This window comes from Pseudorca crassidens, chromosome 5, assembly GCF_039906515.1.
Source record: "Pseudorca crassidens isolate mPseCra1 chromosome 5, mPseCra1.hap1, whole genome shotgun sequence".
Classification (NCBI taxonomy): Eukaryota; Metazoa; Chordata; class Mammalia; order Artiodactyla; family Delphinidae; genus Pseudorca; species Pseudorca crassidens.
The window spans coordinates 20,192,237-20,215,282 of NC_090300.1; the positions used below are offsets into that span (position 1 = coordinate 20,192,237).

General features: G+C 36.3%; 1 protein-coding gene across 16 annotated transcripts in view; it reads right to left on the bottom strand.

Moving 5' to 3' along the window:
* Positions 1 to 23,046, bottom strand: part of MBNL1 (muscleblind like splicing regulator 1) — a 202,158-nt gene that overhangs the window by 9,952 nt on the left and 169,160 nt on the right. For 9 of the 16 annotated variants that reach the window (XM_067737485.1, XM_067737479.1, XM_067737482.1 and 6 more), the window contains 5 exons: positions 20,795 to 20,995; positions 9,866 to 10,123; positions 8,644 to 8,697; positions 7,617 to 7,770; positions 25 to 60 (listed from right to left, as the gene is read on the bottom strand). In XM_067737485.1, the coding sequence (XP_067593586.1) occupies positions 25 to 60; positions 7,617 to 7,770; positions 8,644 to 8,697; positions 9,866 to 10,123; positions 20,795 to 20,995 (703 nt within the window). The remainder of the gene's footprint in view (positions 1 to 24; positions 61 to 7,616; positions 7,771 to 8,643; positions 8,698 to 9,865; positions 10,124 to 20,794; positions 20,996 to 23,046) is intronic. The other 7 variants (XM_067737477.1, XM_067737471.1, XM_067737476.1 and 4 more) reach the window with 3 other exon arrangements.

Below are 23,046 nucleotides of genomic sequence, written 5' to 3' on the forward strand. Positions count from 1 at the left end.
TCAAGAAACAAAGCTGGCACCTACCAACACTTGTAGCGGGTGTCATGCACAATATTGAGCCTGCCCATCATGCATTGCAACAGGAAGGTGGATTTGAAAAGGGAAAAGAATTAAAACATCCCATCACACGTGTAATTAGGAAATTCATTTGAACAAAGAAGAAAAATTGTTATTATGGGAACAGTGGCATGTAACTGTCAGCACAATCAAATCATACAATAGCATAGTGATCAATTAGAACTAGTCTCAAGTGAAGAATAAAAGCCAGTTTAACTGTGTGCTGGTACACGTTGTTTCTCCTAATTGCTGCCTACAAATAAAAGTATTTTGAAAAAAATTGAAACCTGCTTAATTCTTTTAAAAATAATACTGCAGTTTGTTTTGTTTTAATCTGGTTACTAGCCATCTGGTAGCTTTGCTATTTCTGACTTTAACCTATGAACTGAGCACATGTTAAATCATTAGGGAAATTTATTATTAAGATGCTAAATAATTCAACGCACAAAACTGACTTAACAATGTAATGAAACCAAAACATTCATTTTCATTCCTTTGGTCTTATTTATTTCCCTGTTCACTGTAGCGACAACAACACAGGCATGGAAGGGGTTGTGATCATTCATACAGGAATTTTATTTGGAGGGGTACCAAGCAATAAATTATGCATAAAGCGAAAGTGAACTTCTGCATTGCCTTAGTTGGGAATTTAAATGTAAGGAAAACATTGAGATGGGATATACTTTCGTATAAGTCTCGAACTGGTTTACTTAGTAGGTATCTGGGAAAACTGACTGGTTTTCACTGCTGGTTTAGACCCTCAGGACTTCTTGGACTAGCAAGTGTTCTACAAAATTTCACATCCAAAAAACGGTTGATTAGATTTCAGTAAAAACCCTGAATGGGAGATAACGAAGATATATACATCGCATATGGGGTGTTAGCACTGATGTTCACAATGGCGCCACCATGACGTTAAAATAAATATTACGTATATAGTCCCTGTTCTCTTTGACGTATAAACATTGAAAAATCTAACTTGTTTTACCAAGTACAGGGCCCTTTCCCACATACTGAATTACTGTTCTTTCTATGAGATTAGTTTAGACTTCTAGGTTTTAAAATATCAAATGATTTTATGTTTCTATCTGAATCTTGGTGCATCCTATTTAAATACTAGCAGCATCTGGGATGAACATTTGTTAGAAAAGTATCTGCCAATTTCGTCTCGTCAGAGATGGCCCTATAAAACAAAGCTGCCATTGAGAAGCACAGATTACTTAACTGGCATCCTTGTAACAGCTGCAATTAGACTGTTATCACAATTAGACGGTGGGCACAATGATCAGTGATTAAACTAGGTAATGGAGCTAGGGAGGCATCCTCTCAGGTGGAGTACTATTACATTGATAGGCATTATTTAAGACGCTTGAAGATCTCTGTCATTTGCTACCACTACTGAGTCAAAGACTTGTGAAAGACAACAAAAACAAACCAGTAATAACAAAGACGGTAATTTGAGACAGTAGAGCAAGCAAAATTTAATACTCTAGATCTTATGAAATCATTATCCTATAATAGTGGGGTGGGAAGACTGAGAAAGAGAGGATGAAAAGATGAATGAAAAAGAATAATGTGCAATTTGATAAACAGTCGTTTTAAATACTGTACAGGTTATAGGTTTTAAATTTATTATTTATTATTATGCTGCAATTTGCCTATTGCATTTCATCCCATGCATAATTGAGGCTGCACATGCTGAAAATGAGTTAAATTTACCCTATCTCTCTAAAACTCTAAAGCATTTATGATTTGCATTTCAGTTTGAGTTATCTTCCTCATTAACATTATAACCAATGCACACAGTTTTGAGAGGGATTTGCAGCAAATAAACATAAGGCAGCAATGAAAATACTAGCCAGGGTGCAATAACTCACGAATATGAAGACATAATGCTGTAGGACCCACTTACCAAAAACAAAAAATCACTTTTGAAATGACCATAATATCCATCTTTACATCAGATGGGTTGATTTATTAATAATGATTGTACAAGTAGCCAATTAAAATTTTTTACTTCAGTTTTCCGCACAAGGCAACATTTAAGTGAATGTATTTGTCAATTTCGAATTTCCCCTACAAAGGTATTTGCAGAGCAGAATGGTGTGTTTCTGAGGAATGCAACACTTTAATTACATGATATTCATATTAAAATTTTAAATTGATCTGTATGAAGGTGCAGAAAAAATTACTAGGAAGGTAAGTTACAAATGAGACGTATGTGTAGGTAAAATCAGTTCAAGGAGAAAGGAAGGAAGTAGAGAGAAAAAGAATTATAATGGAGATTTGGTTGGAGGTTTGAATTTAGATATGGTAATTCAAGCCTATTTAGGTAGATTATGATAGAAGTATAAAGCTGATTTAAAGTCTTCTAAAAATAATTTACATCATTTCAAACTAAAAGTTCACAATCAGTTGAATTATTCTCAAAATTGATATCTAAAGAAGCAACAGCTCCATAGAATTTATTTCTGTTTCTATTCAATCAATTGAATTCTATTTTATTGCACTACTGAGCTGGGAAATAATAAATAAAACTCAGTGCTTACTACATTCCAGGCTTTATTCTAGACTCTTAGACTTGTCTATAAAAGTGCTTTAAGAAAATGTTTTTATCAAATATGTTTAGAACTCACTTAAACACAACTCTGAAATAATTACTATTATCCCCATTTTATAGATGAAAAAAATGAAAGTGCAGGGAAATTATATCTTGTGGTACAGCTGTATTTAAACTTCCAAACCAGATTTGTAATCACTATGCTAAGTTTCAAGTAAACCGTCTGCATTAATTTCATTAAGTATAATGAAAGTGATAAGCTGGAAATCTTTGTTTTCTATTCTTTCTGTTAAAACAACCCCATCCCTCTGCAACTCCCCTCTCACTCCAACCCCTCAGGAAAGGTTCTTGGCCTTTTGTTTCCTTATTTCTGGTAGTGTTGCCACGCATGGCGAAGCTGAAGCCGTTTACAGGAAACTTATTTTTAGGTCTTTTGAAATCATAAACCTAAACTGACTGAGGGCAATATGCCAGGAGGAGAGAAGAGAGGTGTGCTTCTGAGGATCGCACGTAGGCAAAAACTGTGAAGGAGGGCAGAGAGAAAAGTTCCTCCAGACCCTGGAGAGGAGGCGGGCAGTGTGCAGCGTCCCTGGGTAGTTAGGCATGTGGCGTGTTCTTTCACAGCAGCCCTGCAGGCAGCAGGCTTTCCAAGGAATGAGCTGCTAAGGGAGGGAGGCTAAGGGGCTCAGGCAAGGATGCTTGTACCCAAGGCAGGCATAGAAGCCCTGAAGTACCTGCCTTCAAGAGATCTTGTGGGCTTCCCTGGTGGCTCAGTGGTTGAGAGTCCGCCTGCCGATGCAGGGGACACGGGTTCATGCCCCGGTCCAGGAAGATCCCACATGCCGCGGAGCGGCTGGGACCGTGAGCCATGGCCGCTGAGCCTGCGCGTCTGGAGCCTGTGCTCCGCAACGGGAGAGGCCACAACAGTGAGAGGCCCGCATACCGAAAAAAAAAAAAAAAAAAAGAGATTTTGTAAACATGGACATTGAGGACATCAGCAGTGACCAGTGCTGACTGAGGAATGGAGAATGGGTAGCCTGTCTGAGACTATTGGACTGCACAGGACCTCTATTTGAGTAGCGACAGAAAGAAGAGGAGATGTGAGGATGGGGTTCTGGAATCCCAGTGACGCCGCCTGATATTTCTATCCAACACAGTGAAATTGGAGTTTAGAATTGGACTTAATTTCAGTTCAGGAAAATAAATCTGATGTAAATAAAAGCGTTATTTCTTACACACTCTAATTTCAGGGGTGAAATTTACAACTACAACATAAGTAGACCCTAGGTTATGCATAATCTGTATAAATAGTGAATTTAGTTTTAAAGGGTGAAGGTTAAAAAAAAAAGGACTATATATCTAAAAAAAAAAAACCACCAAAGCTTCAATGTGAACTTAATCCAAATTACTTGTATTTATCTTTAAGTGAGATGGACGGTGTAAAAACAAAAGGCCAGAAAACTTTCTTGGGGTGGGTGGCAGGGAGATGCAGTGGGATGGGGTTGATTGAATGAATGGAAAGATGGGTGAATGGACGAATGGATAAGTAGACGGATAGGTGGATGGAAAACAGGGAAGGAACAGAAGAAAGAGAGGAAGGGAAGGAGGTAGGGTGAGAGAGAAGAATAGATAGATGGTTAGAAGGATGGATGGATAAATGGATAGATGAATGCATACACGGATGGATGATGGATAGATGGGTACAGGCCACGTAAGTCCCAGTTTGTTCTTAAAAGTTACGGTATATACTAATTTTTCTTAGCTAGCTAGCTGGTTTGCCACTGAACCCTGATCTTTTGCTAGCAACTTACTCTGTATACAGAGTTACCTGCTCTAAAGATTTAGCCAACCATGCTTCTTTGTAACTTCAATGAAATAGACCTGCGTGTCCCTGAAGTTACGATTGAAGCAACAGACTACAGAGCTCTAAAACTCTAAACTGCAAAAAATAAATGACTTCCTTTTTCTAATCAGTTCCAATAAAGTCTTCAGACTATAACTTCCAAATTATAATACTGTGGTTAGATAGGATGCTCTGATCATATAATTCTTCTATATGTCTGCAGGATAACCTAGACTTTGGAAAATGACTTTTTCTCCCAGGCGTTATACATAAGATGACATATGAATTTGTGGTAGGATGGATTTTCTGTAGTTCTCAAAGTATATTTAAAAACTTAAATGAGTTGAAAATATTTCAAAATTGAGAGATTTCACATATGAACCTCCAAATGTCCAGAATATCTGGAAAAAAAATCATAAGATCTGGCAACACTGGACACCAGGGCCGCTGCATTAGGTTGCACAAGTTTGTATACAACCAACCCTGGGAGGAACAGACACAACCACCCCTTGTTCACGAAGACTCTGACGTACATGGAACCACAAAGGGTACTGTGCAGTGCACCATACCCACTAGGCAGACAATCCTCTAAGGCAGCAAAGGGCTAAGTCTGAACATCGACCAACCCCTTTAGACTGGGCCTGTGCTCTCCAGTGCCTCCCAGACCCCACAGCTCCTACTTTATTTCTTGCTCACTTATTCACGTTTCCTGCCTGGCCCTGAAGGCATTTGGGTTTCATATTCTCTGCCTTAGATTTCTTTCCGTTCTGGTTGTCTGATCAAGTGGTTTGGCAGAAGTATAAATGGGCTATCCATTTTAACTTCTTAATGCCATACTGGCACGCAGGTACATATGACAATGAAAATTTTATTTTTGGCTGCGCAATGCGAGGCATGCAGGATCTCAGTTCCCTGACTAGGGATCGAACCTGTGCCCCCTGCAGTGGAAGCGTGGAGTACAAACCACTGGACCGCCAGGGAAAGTCCCGACAATGAAAATATTTTTAAGGAATGATGGAGGCAGTACTTACTTCTGATTATGTGACTAATAAAGGTTAACCTGAAGCTTAAGCTCTTTAAAACTGGGTTACAAATAACTCTTATTTGATATTACTATTGCAAAAATTTCATAGCGTGTTGACTACAAATATCAAGAACAGAATATTTCTGATGCAAATTCATCATAAAAATGCAAATGCATCTTAAAAATTTCAGCATATCTCAATATATTGTGGCACACTTTATTTAAATTAACAATGCTTAGTTTCTAGAACAGAGAGATAAGTATGATTCTGACTTATGAAGGTATTTATTGTTTTTCTCTGACTTGACCTTACCTAATCATCTTTTGCTCTATCCTATCCACAGACTAAAAACCATTCCAGGGAGAGACTATTGTCATAAGTCAGAGTCATGCATATCATGCAATTAATGATTATACTTATTTAGAAAAATCTTCAGTCATTTGAATGTTTTTGGAGAAACTGATGCAAAACCCATTTGATAAAACAGATTATTTTAGGTTTCTTTAAATAATTTATGGAAGAAGTTAGATTTGTTTTTATTTTTAGATTTTTAAATAGGGAAACTGTCATTTCTAGTAGTAAGGTTTTATTCAATGAAATAAACTGACAAAAATAATTTTAAATTTCTTCAAAGAGATTATGGCAGTTACCTACTTGAAACTTTGAAACTTTGTTTGAATCCCTTGAAACTTTGTCTACTGATCTGACTATAGAAAAATTGATAGATTATCTGTTGGAGACAGCATAAATCCAGGGGCGTGGCAATTTATACTAAAGCAAAAAGATCCATTTCTGGAAATCTCTGAAAAACTGTATACGTTGAGAAGAAATTTTTTAATCTTATTAAAACTTAAAACAAATGAGACTTTTCCCTCAGAATGCAACAAATACCCCACAGATCAACATGATTTAATTTCTGTTCTAAAATGGACACACTGCAACTTGATAGACACTATTTCATGAGTAAATATCATTTTATCTGTGGTTCTAGGACAGGCTATTTCAATTAGTGGAATATTCTAGTTCATTGAAAGTTACTACATATTCTACATAGGGATGGCTAGTTTTCAAAGATGCGCTGTATATAAAGTTGTGCTTAGCAGTAAAAACTAATGTGACTATAATTTATTCTCATTATTCAAAAACAAATTATCACATTCCCTCATGGCATTTTGAACGTAATGCCCTGTAAATACTGTTAACATAGTATAATATACTAATGGGGCTGGATCTCTGACATACACATCTAGTCATAAATTTATCAATTTAATTAATAAAATTATTGTATTAAATAAATCTCTTAACACATGGTAATTTTTTAGAAAGATTAAGAGGTAAAGAGGAAAATAAGATTAGAGTCTCTGGTTAGTTGAATTCCAGATTACAAGAAGTGTAATATGTATTTTTCTGAAGTAAATGATGAGTGAGCAAAAATAATGAATTTCTAGATAACTAATTTTCTGATTATTTATGTTTTTAAATTATATATCTTTGTGTATAGTTCTAGAGTATATTTATTTGACCAAGTTGTAATCAACTGAAACCACAAATGTATAACTCAACAATAAATGTAAACTTCACTGGGCACTTAGGGCTACTTCAATATTAGCTCAGGAGCAACAATTTTAAGTGATATATACTGATTGGTACTGATAAGAGCACTTTTTAAGAGCTCTGGAACACAAAGTCAGTTTTTTATTCTCCACCTTGAAAACAAAAAGGCTGAAAAATAAAATCAAAACTGAAAAGTGTCATTTCATATAATTCAAATGAACTCTATGGAATCATGAAGGCAAAGGGGTCTTACAGCAGGAAAGGGTCATAAAATAGCTTGACAGACATATAACGGTGTAGAGGAAAGAGGAAAAAAAAAGAAAAGAACTCTATTTCAATTCCAAATTACACAAACAAAAATAAATATATAAAACATCAATGATGTCTAATCCATCTTTCATTAAGCTAAAATTCTTAGTTTTTTAGGAAAACCATAGGAGATACCTCAGACAAGTTTCCATCTTACCTTCCACCTGCTCTATGGCTAAAAACAACTGGGGGTGTGGCTTATCTGCTCTAGCAGTAGCACTCTACAGGGATCATCAGATTCATTTATTAATAAACTCAAACCCCTTACCTGGTGGGAGAAATGCTGTATGCTGTTGTAACTGCATGTTGGCTAGAGCCTGTTGGTATTGGAAAATACCAGTGTTAAAGACTGCGGTGGCACCGTTGGTTTTTTCAAGAGCAGGCCTCTTTGGTAATGGGGGAAGTACAGCTTGAGGAATTCCCTGTTTAGTGAATGAGTATAAAAAACAAATACCAGTAAAAAGAGAAAAAGAAAAAAGAAAAATCAGTTGAGGGCTAAAATTGTTAGGAAGCATGAGCAAGCAAGCAGCAGAGCACTTAACTACCCAAGGGGAAAAAAACATCCAATAAACAAAAATTTAAAGGGAAAAAAAAAAAGCAAGATAAAAGCTTTAAAGGAAGCATTATTTTTGTCTTGGGGGCGGGGGGAAAAACCCACTAGTATGAGAGCACATGTTATAATGTGTTAAAGTGTTTTAAGTCCCATAATGCTTCAGGCTTTCTGGGAGAAGCCATTGATTTGGGAAAAGAAGAAAAGCTGCACTGCGAGCTCCATGAGGACTGACAAGTATAAGCAATGTTAATAGTTAATTGTACGGAGTGACCGAAACAGGTAAAATAAAAATCAGTCCCACTCTGCCCCTCCCCCCATGTCTACCTAAACATGCACATGTCCCAGAGCATGCAAGTTTTTTTTTTTCTTAAAACACTGAACTAGAAATATTAAAAAGTCAATAATTCTATCACTAAAGCCATGCTAACCAAACAGGTACATAAATATACAGTCCAAAAATACATTTTTAATGTCCTTCAAGTATTCCATTAGAATATTCTACAATGTAGTTAAACTGAATGTGGACTGCTGGGCTTTCGGAATCTTTCATTGTATGATATCCGTCCAGGGACTTGTATTACGGTCTTTCCGCTAATTTTGTCAGGAAACCACACTCAGTTTTTCATTGTACTTTACAACTTTATAACAGAAAAAGGAATATATATTTTTAAATAGATAAAAAAAAAAACTTGTATCTACAATAAAGCTACATGCCAAGCTAAAAGGTGAAAGGTCATAGTACCAGGTCAAAGGTTGCCTCGAGGGGTCGCTTCAGTGATTTGACAGCCGACTGAGTCTTAATTAGCAGGCAGCGAGCACATGATGGCAATGGGCCAGTGGGGTTCAAGCGCATTAACATAAACAGCAAGCAGAGGTGCATCATGGGGGCAGCAGTGCATTTTTGGGTAGGTGAGAAAAAACAAATAAAAAAACAAATCATCGGAATGCCATATACAACGAATAACAAGACTAAGCATGCACAATAAAGGCACTACTGAGTTGTTATTGGGAGGATAACTCCTCTTTGTAGTTAATTACAAACAAGATACTCTAACAGAAAAAAAAAAAGAGTGAAAGGAAGAGAGGAGGAGAGAGTCTGCCTTCTGTATTTTTGCTCAAGTATCCATAAACAAACACAGAAAAGACCTCTCTCGTGATTATTTTACTGTGCTATGAAATACCACACAGTGTTTTTTATGAATATTTTAAAGATTACGTCATATATTTATGTAAAAAAAAAGGACAACATTACAACAGCTAAGCAAAGAACAAAAATGGACTCATTAAAATCAGCTATTAGATCACATTAAAATTTACCTTAAGTGTATAGGTATCTGTTCTAAATGATCCAATTTCTAACTCCTCCTTGAGTACTGCTTTCTCCTTTCTACGTAATGGCATAGGCAAGCTTCTCTAGTTTTACAGTTCTGTTTATGCCACAATAGTGCTTAAGATTATCTAGATAGCAAACTGTTCAAAATCTTGTAGCTAATCCTAAAAACAATTTTGTTGAAGCAATTCTCCTAAATAGTTCCAGATTCTCTTATGGTTAAAAGCAAGATAATGTAGAGAAGAGCCTTGATGTGCAAAGGAACACACCGAAGGAAAACGATGGCTGATTAGGTGGCACACAGAAATAAGAGGACCGAAATGGCAGGATCGTTAAACCGAAAAGGAGACAGGTGTTCTGTACGAAGCAGAAATTTCAGAAACCCTATATCCAGAATAAGACACAGTATTAAGAGCTAGGCCGAGGGAAGGAGCAATCTGAACCATTTGAGGAGTTACTCTCACTTCTCTGAATGGTAACTTCATTATGTATTGTCTGGGATACCTGAACAAACATATCTTAAGCAAAAATTTTTTTTAAAAAGGTTAATAAATGAATAGCTTGTCGTCAGATATAGCTGTTCACTTTGCTTTTTTGACTGTTAACGAGGATTGATCTGAGGTCTCTAACTCACCATGGCAGCTGCGGTGGCTGCAGCCTGTGCTGCAGCAGCCTGGTTGACCTGGTATTGGGCAGCCTTGATCTTGGCTTGCAGGTGTGCGGGAGGATGAAAGTATTTGCACTTTTCCCTAGAGCATCTCCCTTTGATGTAATCCATACACACGGTGACTGTGTTGTCATTGGTGTCAATCATTGTGCTGTCAGCAGGATGGGCAAACCGACAATCGTTTTCTCCTCTGTTGCAATTGCCACGCTGGTACTCTCGACATACCTACGGGGTCATTAAGTGCACAGGGGTCAGTCAACATGGACAAGTAGAAACTTTCCGAAGATTTTAACTTAAAGTGCAAGACTGGTGATAGAAGCCAACAAATGAAAGGGGAAAAGATAATTTGCAAAGGAACCACAAAATAACTTGAAAACATTCTTAGTTCGGTATACAAATTATAATCCTATTTCAGTAAAATGTCCATGAGAAAGAAAACACATTTATGATACTAATTATGGTAAAATATCTAATTTAAATTATGTTGATATACTTATTCATTACCAAGGGGGAAAACAGTAACTTTATATAGTGAAGAACCCTGGAGACACCGCTTTAATCAAACAATCAAAGTTAATATCACCAGTAATAAAGACATAATGACATCATGTACCTACTGATATGATGCACTGAAAAAAGGATACATTACATTTGTTGTATTACTGCTGAGAACGCGTAACCTGAATTTATTTAATCATGAGGAAACATCAGACAAACTAAAATGGTAGGATGTTTTACAAAATGACTGATCAGTACTCTTCCAAAGTGTCAAGGTCATGAAAGACAAAGAAAGATTGAGACACTGTCACAGACTGAATGATCCTGGAGTCAGAGAAAGGAGGTTGGTAGGACAACTGGTGAAATCTGATTGAGGTCTGTAGATCGGATAATAGCAGCTTATCAAGGCTAATTTTCTGGTTTTGTGAGTGGTAACATGGCTATGTAAGCTGTCAATATTTAGGTAAGCAGGGTGAAGGATAGGCAGGAACTCTTGGTTCTATTTTTGCAACTTTTATGCTAATCAGAAATTATTTAAGAAAGTGTAAAAAGTAAAATGATAGCTTTTTCATAAAATGTTTCGAAGAGCTAAGTTTTTGATCATTAGAGATTTACCTGGTAGCTATAAAAAGCAGATGGAAAAAGATTAGTTTTTGTTACTGTTTATTTATTTTTTTTTGCGGTACACGGGCCTCTCACTGTTGCGGCCTCTCTCGTTGCGGAGCACAGGCTCCGGACGTGCAGGCTCAGCGGCCTTGGCTCACGGGCCCGGCCGCTCCGCAGCATGTGGGATCTTCCCTGACCGGGGCACGAACCTGCGTCCTCTGCATCGGCAGGCAGACTCTCAACCACTGCGCCACCAGGGAAGCCCTACTGTTTGTTTTATATCTATTAATTTTGGATGGGGTCCCTGGGGAAAGGTGAAAATGGGTTATTTTTCATTCATCTGCTCGATTTTGACTCTTACTATTAAAGTTTGTCATGGTGCTTGCTCTAATCAAGAGGTTGCCGGCGCTGTCTTCAGTCAGAATAGTTTGACCTTTTTACCACAAGAGGGCCATCTAAACACAGAATGTCCTTATATTTTTATGCTCTTACTTCATGCTTCAAGGATGTTTCCGTTTTGTTTTTCACAAATCTTTTTACAAACTGAGCGAATGCAGACCCTGAACACTCAATTTTGGAATTCATCAAGGGGAAAAAAGGGGGGGGAACCCCATTGTGATTTAAAAAAACAAAGATTTTCTTGGATTTAAAAACATGAAATGATCACATTTAATTCTAGGCATTTCCCCCTTTTACATCCATATCCCATTATTGAGGAAAGTGCTTCCTTTTAAAAAGGTCTCTATAATTTGTATCGTGGTATATCTTAAAAATAGCATTATAAACGACATCTTGCACCATTTGGAAACCTCAAGCTAGCTAAAGCATTGCATTCCACATAGCAATGAGCCAACTCTATTCATCACCTCAATTTATGTAATTTTTAAAAATTATTAAATAACTACTCTGTGCCAGACACTCTGAGAGATATTAGGAATACAAAGATGACTTAGGAAGTTACAGAAGATCCTTTTTTTTTTTTTATCATTGCATTTATCTTCTTGAACAAAAGAAAACAAGGATATCCAGGAGTTTATAATTTGAAAAGCAAAAGTGGTAAAGCTGTTATCCACAACTATTGTCCTCCACTCTCACTGAGGACTGGAGTCAGCTGTGCGGCTTTCTACACCACAAATCCCCACTTACTAAATTAGGCTCATCAAAATAGGAAGAGAGGAACACTTAAATGAGGATAAAAACTCTTCACGTATGTATGCAAAATTATGCTAAACTTATACTACAGCATAAACAAAAAAGTTGCTTTTCTGTTTAAACAAATCTGTGTCAATGCAGCCTCATCCAATAGGAAACCATCTGTGTTCGGACACTACTGCTGTTAGCTCTTCAGTAATTCCTGCTTTCTCGAATATGCTCGCAGAGAAACTGGCAGCAGCTGAACCAACACTCTGTTTTCCAATTTCTCTCACTCTTTGCCACACTGACAAGAAAGAAGATCTGAAGGCAGTCTATCTGTAGGATCTTGAATCACTATCAAAATCAAAGATTTGCAATTTTTCAAAAACAATTATGCCAGTGCTGAGTGCCAGGCTGATCTTGACTTTTTTATTTCTCTGTCCATCTCAATGTTCTTTTTATTTTCAGGGATGTGAGCTTAAAATCAGGTTGCATAAAGATGATCATTCTAAGACCCCTTCTCGTCCCTCTCCGTTTGCTTTATGCATGTGTCAGTGTGGTTTGTATAGGTTAATAATTGGTTTATTACAGTTTTGTACTCTTTACTGCCTTGCAGCTGGGGGAGAATTCTAAAAAACGTTTAAGCAGAGCTGATAACTAGCAGTTAGCTCAGAATTTTGTTCCTAAATTCAGCCTTTTCTGATGTTCCAAGAACTTAGGTAACTGTTTCTGCATGATATACATTTTTGACTGTTTTATTTTTTTTTTCCAACTTAAGGTTCCTCCTGACAAGAGAAATGGAACAGAAGAAATATACTGAAATAGCTGTTCTCCTATTATTCTTGCCTTTGAAAAAAATAGAGAAGAAACTGAAAATCTCTTGTGAAAACTTGTACTGGTGAGAGCTACAAGGCTAGAGGGGCTAGAGAAGTTCGCCAAGCTTTGCATGTATATGTGGATTGCTGGGTACCTATCTGAACAGAACAAACTTCCCAAAGCTTTTCAAACAGATTTTTCTCTACTAATGACCATCAATAAAATGGGATCTATCCCTTGACTGCTGAATATGGGTTTGGCCTGATAAACTCAAGCAAACTTTAGACTGTGTTGCTTCCCCAAAAGAAATCTCTTAGTTGTAGTATTGTGTTACCAAATTATAGTTGACAGACAAAATTTCAACAAATCGAACCTTATAATTCAAATCAGGATAAGAAGTCGCACAATTTACCATACAGAGAATTTGGAACAAAGAAGATAAAATTAGGATTTGAAAATCCTAACAACATTATGGCTCTTTTTTCTATTCTCATCCAATCTTCTGCACGATCATATTTTTCAAATAGTTGTAACTATAGTATGGCTATTACTTGGTGATCTGTTTTTGCTCAACAATGTAGCATAAGCTTTTTGTTTGTTTGTTTTACTTAATAGTGTCCAGAGTCATCATTTTTGCTGGCTGCATCAAATTCCATAAAACAGATGTGTATAATATAGGTAACTCTTTCAGAGAACATCTAGATTATTTCCAATATTCCCATATTACAAATAATGTTGCAAAGAGTATATTCATGACCACACTCTTTAAAAAATCATTCTCTAAGGATAAATGTGCAGAAATGGCATTAGTGGGTCAACATATATAAGTACTTTTTACAGTTTGGTAAGTGGTTTTCAAACCTAGATGAAAATAATTCCATCTATTGATATTAGCTAAACACATAATGTGCTTCAATCAAAAAGAATGTTTGTAAGTATAAGTACTTATATGTACTATAAGTATTAAGGCAGTTGACCTATACACACTACTATATATAAAATAGATAATTAATAAGGACCTACTGTATAGCACAGGGAACTCTACTCAATACTCTGTAATGGCCTATATGGGAAAAGAATCTAAAAATGAGTGGATATATGTATACATATAACTGATTCACTTTGCTGTACACCTGAAACTAACACAACACTGTAAATCAACTATACTCGATTAAAAAAAAAAGTATTAAGGCAGGATTTGCTTTGGAAATCAGGTAAGTTTTGGAAACTTTCATACAAAATGGATAAGAGGTTGCTTTTACAGTAAAAACCGTCATTTCAATAAAAATATTCACTGAAAATTCCATTTCCAGAAAAACACCTTTGGCATATAAACTTTAAATAATCAAAAGAAAAAGCAATCAGAAAAACTTCCCAAGGAAATCTAAATTAATTCTACATAAACCTTCTTTGGTTAATTAAATAGCAGTAGTAGGGTGGAAAGAGAAGAGTTTGAAATCAGAAATTTTCAGTTCTATCTAGTGTTTATATTTACTAGCTCTGGAATCATGAATACTGAATAAGATAATGTACAGATAGCTTAAAACACACTATACAAATCTGATTAAACAGTTGTTATTCGATCTCAATTTCTATAAACATGACAAACATATTTCAAAATGGTCAAAATAATAATAGGTTGTATAAGTAGTATTAAATTCATCATTACTCTGCAAGTTAAGGCTTGAGAGTCTAAGGAAATTAAGGTCAATGGATGAACTTATTCAAAACTAAACAGCCATTTGCATGTTCTTTAAGAGACATTCTATGTTTTGTGCTTAACATAGTTAGTCATCTTTAGAGACTAACATTCAAAGCAGGAAGAGAGGGCTAACTGTAACAGGGAAGAGGGACTCTCGGGTACTTTTTTTTTTTTTGCCGTACATGGGCCTCTCACTGTTGTAGCCTCTCCCGTTGCGGAGCACAGGCTCCGGACGTGCAGGCTCAGCGGCCATGGCTCACGGGCCCAGCCGCTCCGCGGCATGTGGGATCTTCCCTGACTGGGGCACGAACCTGTGTCCCCTGCATCGGCAGGCGGACTCTCAACCACTGCGCCACCAGGGAAGCCCATCTCAGGGTACTTTAATACTCTGGGAAGTCAATTTAAACCTAATGACCAATATTAAGGAGCTTATTCAAAGACACATACATACCCGTTGTTCAACAGTAAGCATCATGGACTTTATTAAGTTTGAGCTAACACAACACTTTAAAAAAGAAATACTGGATATTCAATTTTATCAAAGAACCCAAAGCATTACAGGTCATGAATATACAATCTAATACAAAGAAATTACCTGAGTTTTCAACTCAAAACGAATTCAAATATCCACATCTTAAAATTCTGGTGATTAGGGGAAATGATCTTAGTTAATTGTTGGTAAAATTACATTCCCAAGATAAATATCTGATGATGCGATATCTAGTTTCAGTCTGTTATTTGATAATTGTACAAATTTGGTCTACCTGAACCTCATTTTTTAAAAACTGAAGAAAAAGACATCTACTTTAGCTACCTCAGAGAATTTCTGTTAAGATCAACTGGGAGTTTTCTTTGAAATCTAAAAGGTGGAACCTATCATTACCACCAGGCCAGTGAAGACAAGCATATTTCTATAGATGATATAGCTAAGAATTTGTCATTTGACCTTATGTAATTAAAAAAATCAAATCTGAATATACAGGAATGACCAACTAAATAAAACTTGCCATTAAATACACTGCCAGATTTTCATTTACTCATTTCTATGCATGACAGGACATCTGAAACAAGCTCATCAATATGCCAGATGTTCAGATCTATAGTTACCTTTATTACTCCTTCTAAATAACTGCAAAGATAGGGGCATTTTAGCTTTAATTTGTATGAAGAAATTGGTGGAAAAACAGCAAATATGAGTTGGCTGAGCCAGGATTAGCAATTCCCTTATTTTAAACAATGTACAACTCTATCATCTCTAAAACAAAACTCAAACTAATCACAGACAGTAATAATCGACAGAGACTAGATGTTTTAAATGGGGGGTGTGACCACATTTTAGAGAGTCATTCTAAAGCCTTATTACAATTAAAAAAAATGTAGACTACATAGACCTGTGTGCATAAAACTCAATATTTCTTGGTACTTTTCTAAAGAAATTAAAATATCATACAAGCAATAGCCAAACACTCTCTACAAAAATACGGAAGTAAAATAATTCTATCAGTAAGCCTTTCTTATATTATTAAAAGCATTTGCTTTTCTAATCTTATTTTGAATTGCATCTTTTATATGCAATAGATCATGACAAATCCATTCAATGCCTATAATAATGTCATGTAGGAATGCCTTTCACTATCACTTGAATCCACATTTATCTTTAAATGCTCTTTTTTGTGTAGGCAGTAGGTATCATATGTTTTTATGTCTATATGAAAAAAGTCACTAGACTCTTCTGTGTCAGTAAGTAGTGGAAGCATTCAGTATCCAGTGGTCTGAATTAGAAATTCATGTCATGATTACCTCAGTAGAATAAAACTTTCGGCACATGAATACTTTATTTTAAAACAAACTTTAACTGAAAAGTATCAGAAGCCTAGTGGTTTGCTCTCCTTCCCTGGAATATGTCATATGTTTTTGTCATACAGACTATTGATATAAAAATGATGTAGTTCACAAAATGGCAATCTAATGTCTCCATCAGCATATGAAATATGTGGCCACTGGTTTGTCTTTTGTTTGGTTAATGCTGTTATGCAGTATAAATTACCCTAAAAATTATCACCAATTGCTTAAAATATTTCATAATGCTGTACATTGTGTTCTCAGCAATTTCACAAAATGTAGAATGCTAAATGCATTGGAGAAGGAAGATTTTTGTATACAAGTAACTGTACATGAGGTAAATGATGAAAATTAAGACTTAAATGACAGGTGCTGGCATCCCTGGAATAGGTATTTTATAGACCATTTGCATTTAGAATCACCCGGCAGATCTGTGCAAAGGATTTCAGAGACCCGCTAAAGACCCACTGAATCAGTCTGTGGGGATGAGGCCCTGCATTAAAATTTTTTTTTTTTAGTTTTTAATTTTTTTTTTTTTTTTGGCTGTGCTGTGTGGCTTGTGGGATCTTAGTTCCCTGACCAGGGACAGAACCCAGGCCCTGGGCAGTGAAAGCCCCAGTCCTAACCATTGGACCGCCAGGGAATTCCCAGGCCCTGCGTTTTTCACAACCGTCCCAAGTGATTCTAATCACATTAAAGCTTGAAAACCATTGCTCTAGGACTAGGGGCGTGAACTAGATGCCACATTTTGTAGCTGGAATGTTCAAAATGTAAACATGTTCTCAAGAAGAATGCTAACACATGTTTAAAATGTGTCATATTTTATCTCTTCTGTTACATTACCCTAAGCTCTGAATAAGGGCATGTATCGTTCTGTGATTAATTAATTGATTAACTGGCTGACTGACGCATTTATTCCTTCACTGACTAAGTTACTGGGCATCATTTATGAGCTTGGCACTATTCTGGTGGACCTTTGCTTGTTGTTAATAACACAGCTGATAACCTTATAAGGCTTCAAGATATGCCTTCCAACAGTTTTTACGTGTAAGATGTTCAACAGTTCTTCATTGGATATTGTTGAATAAACGAGAGAATAAATGCATTCATGGATCCTTCTTGCACCATAAAAAAATTATTGTGTGTCGTGAAAATAAGTCAAACAGTGATTTCCTTAATTATCAACTCTTTGTAATGAAGCAAAGATATGACTAAAAACCTCAGTCCTTTCCAGTACCTACAGATTTTTAACAATTTCTTAAAATAATCATTGAAAATGACCGCTACTTGAAAATTACACAAGGGCATCCCAAGGTCACAAAATGGAATTTTAAAAGCCTCATTTCAGTGACTGATATTCGGGAGACTTGCTCCTCTTTAGAGAAAACCATGAAGACTGAATTTTACAGCACAGAAAGTATGCAGCTACAAGGTCTTTTAAAAGATATCCAACAAAGAATGGATAATATGAATAGTGATAGAAAGCTTAGGGGTGTGTGCGTGTTATTTATGTGTTAAATACCTTTACAGTAGTTTGTGGCTGGCATTAAACACAGGAAAATGACCTAAATTTCACCTAGAATGTCCTAACTGGAGGTGATCTTAGAGATTGTCTGGTATATTCCCCTAATTTAATATGTGTGGAATATGAAGCTCGGAAAATATCAAAAACTTGACCTATGCTTACTCACCTAACTAGCAAAATCACCAGCACTAATCCTTGGATTCGATTCCTGTTTTTCAATTTAACATTTTTTGTAGTATCACACTGGGTGCTATAAATATAAATATGTGTTAGTTCCTCTAAACAGAACCAGAAGGCTGATAATCTACCACGTTTTTAACTTCTTCATTGTCTATTTTGTAGCCAAAGAGAGAAAGAAGTGGCAAGAAGAATTGGCCAATATTTTAACTGATTCAAAATCTGTTCACCTCAAAAGGAACTCAAAATTCTAAAATGTACTTGGGAGTTCCATGAGTTAAAAATAGAGTATAGATTTAAACCCCAAATAACTAAATGTGTAAATTAAGTGTGTGCACTTACTGCCATGTCTTTTAGACTCCAAGATGTAGTGCAATTAGCATGAGAGGAAATACCCTGAAGATAGGAGTGTCTAGAATCACAAGTGCTAGGAGAAAGGTGCCCCTTAGCTTCACATTGCAACATCCTAACAGGTTGTAACTGTGACATTGAGTCAGATCCTGTGCAGGAGAATAAGGAAGCTGCCCTACCATCAGGCATTTAGATAAGTGGAATTCGGGTTAAAAGGAAATGACAGTCATTGCAACAGTAGCCATTTGTTGTGACTATGGGAAAGGAAGACAGACAAAATACTCAAAGTAGCTTCTTGCAAAAGAAAAACAAAACAAAAAAAAGACAGAAGTCTTCATTTTAACTAAACACCATACAAAATATAACCAATTACAGACTACCTAAAATTGTGGGAGGATTAGTTTAAAAGAGTTCTGACCACACAATCAGCCTTTTAAAGAGATTCTTTGACAGAGATTTAAATAGAGACGTTCTCAGCTTTAGGAATATCATCTATTAATAATTAATTCCATCAAGTTATCTCAGACTGCCTATTTGGTTCCCATTAAACAATCAACAATTACACATTATGAACCCAGGGTTTGCTTCAGAAAGGTCGGTGGGTGGGGGGGGGGGAGGAGGGATGATTCATACGTTGAGCACATCTAATAATTTTTAAATATTTAACATTTCTTAAATTTCCTCCCAGTTTATCTGCAAACAGCATTAGTTAATCAATGAGCAAGAACAATTGTGCAATGACGAACCACCCACAAGTCAAGGTGTTATCTCTAGCACACAGCAGAGTCCTTGGTGCACAGAGGGCGTGCAACTAAGTCTCAATATCCTTCCTGAGTTCTCCTTGTGGAACTCTTGTAATTAGTAGCTTTTCCCAAAACGTTCAATGAAAGGTAAAAAACAAGCCTAAATTAAACAAACAAATGAAAACTCTAAAGGGAACACACAAGCCAAAATTTGCTGCCTCCTCTTTGTACTATCACCTGTGTGGGAAGGGAGAGTAATATACTAGTGTTTAAAAATGTAGTTCTGAGTTCATTCCCCACCGGAACATCCTACCCACGTGACCCTGAATAAGTTACCTTACCTCTCTCTCCATAAATTTATCGCCCTGTTAAATGGAGTTAATGATAGTATCTTCCTCATAAGATTGTTTTGGGGATTAAATGTGTTGCATATGAAGGGGTAACGCTGTGATTGGTAGATAGTAAATACCCAATAAATATCAACTATCGTTATTACCGTCAAAAAGATGGTGGCAGTTATAACTATCTGAGATCCTTTGTAATGCGTGCAATGAAACTTAATAAACAAAAAATTGGTGCTTATTAAATAAATTCCTGCTAAACTGATTAGAGTCAATTATGTTCACACAATGGCCTTGTTTTTCCGCTTTCTCAGTAATTAAGACACGTAAACGTTCTCAGCACTAAGTACTGCCTCATGCTAACCAGGAAACAGAGGAAGAGCTCATTTGCTCTTTATATGGACACCAATGCTAGATTTGAGAGCTTCAATGTACAGTAATGTTGCCATTTTCCCCCTTCATCTAGAGTTTACCAAGTTCACTAATTTACAGCCATGCTAAAATTCTCAACAACCACTTCAACATAAGATTTATATCTTTAATTTCTTTTTCATGTAGCAATAGCAAAGTATATACATCTGATCATCCTTGACTAAGACTGAGAGCATCACCCAATTTACAATTTAAAAACTTATAATCACATTTCATGAACAAGGCTGCCTTGCTATTCCAACCAAAATATTATGAGGCTTATGAGGAAACTTGCAACGATAAATTTCAAAACAGTTTGTAGAGAGTAACTGAATAACATCTTTATGAGGACAAGTACCAGGGGATTGATAGAATTTGTTAATAGCAACAATAACAAGAAACATTTAGGAAGCTTCTGCTGTGTGCCAGACACTGACTAACTCTTTGAGGTAAATGCCATAAGTTTCTCCAATTTGAAGATGAGGAAGCTGAGGCACAGTGAAGTAATAAGCCGTCTGATCCCAGAGTCCAAGTTCTTACCCATTATTCTACATACGGATGTTGTGGCTTCTACAAATGTTACACTCATCAAGTATAGCATATCTATATTCTAGCCAAATGCTCCAAACACTAAACCAAAATCTCTGCTTTGAATTGTTTTTAACCTTTATGGCCATGGAAGAAATAAACAAAAAGCACACTTTGAAATTTAGAATGGAATACAGAAAGACACCAGCGAATCACTCCTACCTCAAGTCTGTCTGTCCGCATTAATTTCTGTGCAGCAGCGGCAGCAGCTGCAGGTACAGGGACCCCAGGATTCCCTGTAACCAACATTGGTGCAGTCGGCAAGATCTCTGCTGGAACCAGGCTTGGGGAAACAGGTCCCAGGTAGGGATTAAAGGCTGCTGATGCATTGGTGGCTAAGCTTGGTGCAACTGAAAACATTGGCTGAAAAATAAAATACAAAGCAAAATTTAATCGGCAGGTCTTGGTTCAAAGTTGATATCCTGCATTATATATCTATCCTCCATCCATGTATCCATGCATTCATTCATAATCCATTCTCCCTTTGCTTCCTCTTTCCCTCCCTCCCTCTCTCCATTTAACTGTATGTTTATTTACTCTCATTTAGGATAAGACTGTTTCTTAAAACAAGCATTCATCAAATCAACGTTTTTCTAAAACAGAATGGGTAATTATCCATTAAATTTTCCACTGGGATTTTGAAGCTTGGGGTCTATAATACTTGCAATTTCTTTTTGAAAAATAGCTCAACCATTCAATACAGAAACTTCTTGTGGTTACCTAATCTCCACCTTTGTCCTGATTTAATCCTGGAAACTTGTCTAAGAAATACATTTCATAATTGCTATGTCAGATGTACTTAAAAGATCTGTTTACAACTGTTAATAGGTTGCAAGTGTCCTATTATCTAGAATAAATAAAGCAGAACTCACATGGACAGCAGAATTTCACAGTCAATGTAAACTGTGAATAAATCTTATGGGATACGTGAAAGGTGACGATGACACCATTTCTTTTGAGCATATAAGATAAAGTATTTGGCATATATATTTGTTGCAGGTTTTCCTGGGGAAATTATAAATCTCCCACCAGCCTATTACACCTTCGTGAGACACTTAACAAATTCAGCTTACTAGGGAGAAACTATTCTGAAATGTGAAGTCTGAAAAAGAACACTTCTAAAGAAATGCATTATGATTGTTCAAGGAAATACATATAGTAGCATTGAATAAAATGCTACAAGATAGATTTTTTTTTTGCCAGGAATGCTTTCATGAATATATGAAAATAGTTTCTATTTGTTGATATGAAAATTTGCATATCAGGAAATATGTTTTTGAATAAAATTAAATAATTTACCTGAAATCTATTTTAACAATGTGCTTCTCCAGTTTTCAGAAGCTAACCTAGCACAATTTTCCACCTTATTGGTGGTAAATTTTCAACTTCCTAATTCAATGGAGTTTTCATTCTTGATGTTTAATGCTGTGTGTAATAATAATGTTTGTTTCCAAAACACAAAACCAAATGGACAAAATGGATCCTGTTCATTAAGGTAATTTTAAACAATCTGTTGTTATCTTTACCCTGTAGTAAGGAATAGAATCACAGAAATTTCTTTTAGAAAGAAAGGGACATGAGAATGTAGATAATTCTTCCCTCTGACAGGAATAAGAAGTTAGATGACCCCAGAGTTTATTTAGTATTCAAGAGAGTTTTGGTGTAAGGTTTTATGCAATCAAGATGGACATGTTACAAAAGTAATTCTTATAGCTCAGAAGAAATATCTTTAAAAAAATAAAATATATCCTTTATCTAATTTGGCCCTGACTCATCCTGTATTTAGAAGAGTAAAACAGATTTCAGGTATACCTTTTTTCTTAGGGCAGTGGTTCTCAATTATGGGTGATTTTGCCTCGCAGGGGACATTCTGCAATATCAGGGGACATTTTTGGTTGTCACAGCTGGGGATGCCAGCTGCACCTAGTGGGTAGAGGCTGCTAAGTGTCCTATAACACAGAACAGTCCCTCGTAACAAAGACTTATCCAGCCCCAAATGTCAATAGCGCTGGGGTTGAAAATGCCTATCCTAAAGGATACAGCCTTCTCGTGACTTCACAAATTGTTTTAGGACAAAATATTTGCAGCCAGCATATCCAGTCTTACTAAGAAGACCATGTAATACAGAGTATTTAATACATAATTTGATTCACTTGGGTGAATAAACAATATACCATGGATTCCATCGATATTTTCAAACTAAAATAATTGTTGTTCCTAATGTGTTGGTTTGAATGCCATGGTTAGTTGCCCTGCCTGGTTCATGGCTCTTGATGAAGTTGCCTAAAGTAATACCTGCGGTCCCCAGTTCCATCCCTGCCCAAGGCAGCTACCCACGCACAATAGGAAACTATTGGGGGTTCCAGATATTAACAATCAATAACCTGTCAGAAACTGGGGCCCAGAGCAATCTC